The 7322-nt window shown below is 49.6% G+C and overlaps 1 protein-coding gene across 1 annotated transcript; it reads left to right on the top strand.

Moving 5' to 3' along the window:
- The first annotated feature begins 958 nt into the window (after positions 1-958).
- LOC104060291 (acidic mammalian chitinase) lies at positions 959-6870 on the top strand. The gene is given in 14 exon segments (XM_054087487.1): positions 959-2053; positions 2713-2742; positions 3615-3816; positions 4168-4224; positions 4330-4495; positions 4604-4728; positions 5225-5347; positions 5469-5536; positions 5539-5654; positions 5799-5837; positions 5839-5880; positions 5882-5923; positions 6011-6152; positions 6512-6870. Coding segments are annotated over 14 exon segments (1458 nt in total). The 5' UTR covers positions 959-2028; the 3' UTR covers positions 6793-6870.
- Positions 6871-7322: the final 452 nt, after the last annotated feature.

Raw genomic sequence — 7322 nt, 5'->3', positions numbered from 1 at the left:
GCACAGTCACAAGATCAGCACAATGGCAATTCTAGTCAATGCAGGGAGAATCAATCCAGATTGGTGGGTGTCTCTGAAACCCAACGCTTTGGCCACAGGAACAATGTGCAAGGTCTCTGTCTGCATACTTCACTCTTTCCAACATGAAAGCTTTTAGCAAGAACCTATTATAATGCCCTTACTTAAGGCTTCTTGCCACTCCCATGGGAGTCAGTGGCAAACAACCTTTCCGATGACAAAAGAACGCAGAAAAATGCCTAAAGAAAAGCTCCAGCACTTGCCCATCTGACATTTGTTACCACCACATGCAGACAAATTGGTTTCCTTGCTCCTTCTCCAAATGCTTTCCTTTTCACACTGAAACATCGAGAGCCAGCAGAACTGCAAGCTCCAGAGGTCACTGAGGCTGGGGTTTTCCAAAGCTATTCCAATGGAGTCTGTACTGTGTTACTTTATCAATCAAGAAACACGTTGGAAAAATACTGATGGCAGGTGGTTGTCTCTCGTTATCTGCCATACCTCATCCAGTGTGTGCAGGAAACCTGAAGGGTCGAGCTAACGCATTTCAATCTGCAGGTCAGTGGCTCCAGTGCCAGTCTGTGATGTGGGCAACTTTGAGGGCGTTTTCCAGGCTCCCATTCCACCTAGACTGGGTGACCTGTTGCAAACTCACCTTCACATGATTCTAACAGGAATTACGCAACATCTCAGCGCAGAGAAACTGGCCCTGTGCACACTGTATCTTACTCCACCATCTGAACTACCCCGATGTACAAAAGGACAACCACATTTCTCCTTGAACACAGGAATAGCTGAGAGTCTCCACTTGCACTGAAGAGGAAACAAAGAATATTTTGAGATAAAAACATCATTTTCAGCACCTCTAACTGCTTTTTATAGAATCTGATACAGATACACTTAGAAGAACGACATTGCATTCTGAAAACAACAACATGAGATGCTTCAGCTAAACCAGACACACTGCTTTCTAACTAAAAATGTTTTACAACAATGATCGCTGGCAAGCTCCCATGGAATAAAAAAGGCTTGGGTAATTTCACACTGTGGAGCTTCAGAGATACCTAAGACAAGGCATGAACGCTTGGCAACACAGAGGCCTCTAAGTTTAGGAAACAAAAAGAGGAGGGAATAAGCATGGGAGAAAGTGCAGCCTGCATGACATTCTGTCCCTGGGCACTCTCACAGACCTTGAGCTCCAAGAAATAATGCTTCCCCCTAAAGAAAATTATCTTGGCAAGACGCTGACAGGTTTGTTCATTGGGCTGCTGAGCATCTGCTCTCTGGGTCAGCAGAACATCAGTTGTTTAAGGCACTGTGTCAAAGCACACTACTCACTTTCTTTTTCTTAATTCACAACAATAGTCCCAAGAAAAAGCAGGAGAATGCCTCAGCAGAAGCTGATTCCGATTCACTTTGTGGATGGAACATGAGGAAATTCTCTCTTCTCATCTGAACTGAAAACACCTGAGGTGGGGAGGGCAAGAGACAGCTCGGATCACAAAGCCCACTGGACCCCAGCAGCTGGTTTGCCTACAGCAAGGGAGGCCTGTTCCCGTCTCCCCGCGAGCTGAAGGCCTGCGCAGCCCTGCCTCGCCAACTGCCCCAGCCAAGGAGAACAAACCCTCGCAAACCACCTTGGCTTTGGCAGTGCCAACCACCTCCAGGCACACACGATAACAGCTCAAGGTGAACGCTTCGGCCACCTGCCCCAGCCTGAGCACCACTGTTGACACAAACCCTGTCGCTGTAAATAACATGTTTAAGAATCAAAGCCATCTAATCTTGTTCTTGCACTGCTCCTGCAGCCCCACGACACAGCACGGCCTGATAACAGCGCTGGCCCCAGCTCGAGTGTTAAGGCCCATTGTCATGGTATCATTTTTTGTGATACTGATCTTTCCCAAGTTCTGAAATGTTTGTCCATCTTGGTTGACACAAGACTCGCATGAGCTGAGAGGAGCATATAAAAAGGGGAAACGCTCTGCACCACATCAGTTCTGGTCCACAATGGCCAAGCTCACTTTGTTCACCGGTAAGTCCTGCTTCAAAACTTACTTTTCTACCTTTATGACAAATATTTGTCGCTCTTTCGCTGTTATATCGGGTAGATCTATGGGAGATTTGGGGGGATTAAAAATGCAGCATGCTCTCTTCTGTCAAAGGAAAATATGTAGCAGTTACTTTGGGGATGGTTGTGTGTTGCACTACTTTTGGAGCTGATTTCTTTTTCTTTAGACCTGCAAATTCTTGATTTCATTGCTTTATTGGATTGAAAAATTATCTTGCACCAAGAAAATTACACTCTGATGAGGTAAACTGGTCATTCTAATAGAAAGGTTATTCCAGTCTCCATAACAGAGTGTATTCTAAATGTCTTCTGCTGTTTCAGCCAGACTTACAGGCATCAAGGTCTCCTGTTGCTGAGCCCTGGCTGAGAGAAGCAGCAGATCATTGAGCCATTAATGACCACGAGTTGCTCTGTGTCCTCCCTTCAGTCAGAATGAATTATGACCTGGGAGGTGGGCTGTATTGGGTTCAGACAGATCATCAGGAAGAGGAGTGGAAATAGGCCCTCTAATAGAAGCAAATGTATTGATTGCATTACAGAATATAAACCAGAGAGTTTCTGCTAGTTCGGGAATTACCTTATCGCTCAACTCAAAGAATAATCCTGTGCTTTTCTCTTTAAAGGTCTGGTCCTCCTGCTGAACGCCCACATAGGTACGTGCTTTCTACCCCAAAACCAACTTTACTGAAACCTTCTCTCTTGCAGCACATACGGGCAACCGGAACAGACTTCCGAGCTAATGCTTGTACAAGCCCTGGAGCAGGAGGGAAAGGCTGGCAGGCACATAGCCACGGTGACTTGGAAGGCAAGAGCTTGACAAAGCAGGGCAGGCTCAATCTAAAGTTCATATATGATGCTTTCTTTCATGCAAGCATCCTCTTAGCAGCCCCTTCCTCCTCAGATTGAATGAAGCATCAGCGTAGCCGCTAGCTTGTTCTTCGCAGATGCTCTCAAAGGAGGTCAGACAGGCAACGGAGCAAACCTTCCACCTTCAGGCATTACAGCACAGATCCCTTCTGCCCCTTGTTTTCCTTACATGGCAGAAAAGGAGAGAGATTCAGTTCGGGGAAGAGACCCAGCACTCAGAACCACCCTGTTCCATGAGTTCATGGGTGCAAGATGCTCCTAGACTGACTCCTCTGCTGAAACAAAGGAGGAAGGCAAAAAAACCCACTATTCTCTCTGGAGAGGCAGTTCCCAGAGGGAAAACAAACCTGCTTCACTTTCTCTGAAATCCTTACCTTGCAGGGAACCACTGCCCAACTATCTCTCATCAGATCTAGTGATGATGCTCTGCCTGAAGTTACTGGTGTCTCCAGTTCAGTCCAAATCTACCCGATCTCCTGTGTTTCTCTGCAGTTAATTACTGCCAAGCATTAGCACTGTTCCCTTTCCTCTGTGACCTGAAGGATGGCTTTAAGCAGTAACACGCCTTCGTGCTGCAAAGGACCTGGTCCTTCTGCCTCTCAGAGATGCGGCTTTTCAGCTCTTCTCTCCCCAAACCCCACCTCCTGTTCCTCTGCAGGCTCTGCCTATGTGTTGTCATGTTACTTCACCAACTGGGCCCAGTACAGGCCTGGACTGGGGAAGTTCAAGCCTGACAACATTGACCCATGCCTCTGCGACCACCTGATCTACGCTTTTGCTGGGATGAACAACAACGAGATTGCGACTATCGAATGGGATGACGTGACCCTTTACCAGTCTTTCAACGGCCTGAAGAACCAGTACGTACAGAGAGCCAAGGGCACCATCCGTGCTCCCTCTCGGCTCCTCCCCCGTTATTCACCATCTGCTCTGCACAATGGCAGCGCAATCCACAGTCGAGGGAGAAGAGGCAGAGAGTAATGGGGAGGAAGAGGGAGGATAGGATAGGATAGGATAGGATAGGATAGGATAGGATAGGATAGGATAGGATAGGACAGGCTGCCACCGCCGGCCCTTTGGGGATGCTGACAGCGACTCATTGTGCTCCTGACCTGCTCTTTGGGTTTCACCTCAAGAGACCACGACCTACAAAGGCAGATACATCGGACAGTTACGTGCAGTAAAATCTGTTCCCATCTCTCCCTTTGCAGGAACAAAAATCTGAAGACTCTCCTGGCAATTGGAGGATGGAACTTTGGGACAGCCAAGTAAGTTCAAACCATCCCCATCCCGTCACGGCACCCAGGAAAAGGATGGAGGCGGGGAAAGAGGCATCAACCAAACCCCAACCCTGTCCTGCTCTGCTTCCCTAGGTTCTCCACAATGGTGTCCACACCCGAGAACCGCCAGACCTTCATCAATTCTGTCATCAAATTCCTGCGCCAGTATGAATTTGATGGGCTGGATATTGACTGGGAATACCCCGGGTCCAGGGGCAGCACACCCCAGGACAAGGGCCTCTTTACCGTCCTGGTTAAGGTAGGCTGGAACAAAAGGGTCTGGATAAGCCCTCTGCTCTGCACAGCTCTGCTGTGAAGCCTCAGCTCAGACAGTCCACGGTGAGACATTTTTCTTGCCATCCTTCAGGAAATGCTGGCAGCCTTTGAGCAGGAAGCCAAGCAGGTCAATAAGCCCCGTCTCATGGTCACCGCCGCTGTCGCTGCAGGACTCTCCAACATTCAGTCTGGCTACCAAATTGCTGAGCTTGGACAGTGAGTAGAAATCCCTGGTTTCTGTGACTTAAAAAGGTCTCTCTCTGCGTGGCTCAGGGAAACCGCCACGATCTGGCAGCAACCAACCTCATTACCTGTGGGGTCCCTTCTCCTTTGTGTAAGGCAAGAATGAACACCGTGAGTGTTGCGGGTCTGGTGGGAAAGGGGACACCTCTTGAAAGGAAGTGTAACATCAGGCTGGCTCAAGCCACCCAGTGCCAACTGGGAACATCTCTCTGTTCCCAGAATACCAGTATAATCCCTTCTCTGCCTTGACCTCTGCCTCCCAACTTGGAGGAGAGGAGAGGTCTGTCCTCTCCTCTCCTCTCAGATGGCACTTACAAGACCATCTGAAAAAGGCCTTGAAAAACACAGATTGCAGAACATGGGGACATGGCCAGGGGTTGTGGTGGGATAGACAGCCAGCACTAAAGAAACAATTGGCTCTGGATGATGGAATAGGCCAGGAGATGGACGCAAGGAATATTCTCCACAGGTACTTGGACTACTTCCATGTCATGACTTATGACTTCCACGGCTCCTGGGATGGACACACTGGGGAGAACAGCCCTCTGTACAAAGGCCCAGCTGACACTGGTGACCTCATCTACTCAACGTCGTAAGTATATTTTCCAAGATCCTGTCACAGATTATTACAACACCAGTGATCAGAAGTTTAAGGAGTCATCCTCCTGCCTACAGATCCTGGTACAGGCTGTAACTCTAGTTCTCTTTTACAGGATTCACGCTATGAACTACTGGAAGAGCAATGGTGCTCCAGCTGAGAAGCTCCTTGTTGGATTCCCAACCTAGGACACAGCTTCAACCTCCAGAGCGCATCTGACACTGCTGTTGGGGCACCAACAACAGGACCTGGGACCAGCTGGACCTTCCACAAGGCAGTAGGATTCTTGGCTTACTACGAGGTATGGCTGCTCCTAAATACCTGGGACACAAAGAACACAAACACCCTTCAAACAACCCAGCAAGGGGCTTTTAACCCACAGAATAGGCCAACTGCCCTTCTCTGTAGGGACACTGAATAACTTCTCCCTCCCCTTTTTCCCTAGATCTGCACATTCCTGGACTCTGGAGCCACCCAGGCTTGGAGATGCCCCTCAGGACGTGCCCTACGCCTACAAGGGCAGCGATGTGGGTTGGCTACGACAACATCAAGAGCTACAAATCAGGTAGGGTGGGACACGCGGCTCAGCTAATACCAAGGCAGGAGGCGTCAGCAGTAGCCCATCCATGGACTAACTGGGCTTTCTCCCTGGAACAGATTGACTGGCTGAAGAAGAACAATTTTGGCGGTGCTATGGTTTGGGCCCTTGATATGGATGACTTCACCGGCACTTTCTGCAAGCAGGGCAAATATCCTCTCATCACTACCCTGAAGAACGGCCTCGGCCAGCAGAACAGCGGTGAGTAGCTGGAGTAGCATGGGCTTCCTGAAGGGGACTCCCTCGCTCGCTGCTGATGCAGGGCTTCAGGGACCCACAAACGTTCACCTCTGGAGCCCTGGGCGATAAGGGCTTTGTGTGGAAGCCACAACTAGACGTTGCCTGGAAAGATGCCTTACTTTTACGCCCTCGGGATGAAAAAAGAGGGAGATAGTAGCCTGGACCTGGGTCCAGGTCTTCCAAAGGCCTGGTGTGAGCCAGGCCAGATGTTGGGGAACACACTTCAATAGATGACCCCACCACTAAAGGGCCTGTGGAGGAAGGGGGAGCTGAGAGATTGTCCACACAAAAAAAAGCGCCTCTTCCTGCTTTTCTTTCAGACTGTGTTGCTCCAGCTCAGCCCAACCCTCCAGTCACCGCAGCTCCAGCCCAGGGAGGTGGAAGTGGAAGCGGGAGCTCAAGTGGCAATACTGGTGGTTCCAGTGGCAACACTGGAAGTTCTGGTGGGAGCGGTTTCTGTGCTGGCAAGGCCAACGGCATCTATGCAGATCCAACCAACAAGAGCAACTTCTACAACTGCGATGATGGGCAAACCTACATGGAGAGCTGCCAGAATGGCCTCGTCTTTGATACCAGCTGCTCCTGCTGCAACTGGGCATGAAGACGCTGATGCTATTACGCAAACAAACCCCCCTGACCTAATTGCACACAATAAGAATGATTAAATAAAGTGATCTGCAAAAGCAACAATCCTCTCTTTCAACTCACTTCACTCTTCAGGTATTGATGCTCCCTGATTCTCTCTTCATACTCACGCTTGCGCTCAGGGAGAGGCCTGAACCCACAAGCTGGACTTAATTCCAGTACAGCATGGCCCAGGGGCTTCTCTCTGTCCTACGCTGACCACCAGGCACAGGGAAAAAAGACAGAGAGCAGACAATGAGGCAGATCAGACTGTGCTTCAAGAGAGACCCCAGAGAAAGGTGCTGACAGCACAGCCCATAGACTGCGTACTGGAGACCTCTCCCCGAACCGATTACGATGTAAAGAGCAGCTCCCCAGCATGGGAGCCAGGAAGGTGCAATCCATAGGGATGTTATCAAACCTCTTCATTTGAAAAACCCACACATGGGATTTTCCAGGGCTCCCTTGCTGTGCCAGCCGGGTTCAGAGAGAGGGGAAAAATGCAGA

This window comes from Cuculus canorus, chromosome 24 (assembly GCF_017976375.1).
Source record: "Cuculus canorus isolate bCucCan1 chromosome 24, bCucCan1.pri, whole genome shotgun sequence".
In the NCBI taxonomy this organism is placed as follows: Eukaryota; Metazoa; Chordata; class Aves; order Cuculiformes; family Cuculidae; genus Cuculus; species Cuculus canorus.
The sequence above is the reverse complement of the archived record's forward strand: the minus strand, read 5'-3'. Positions and strand labels throughout refer to the sequence as shown.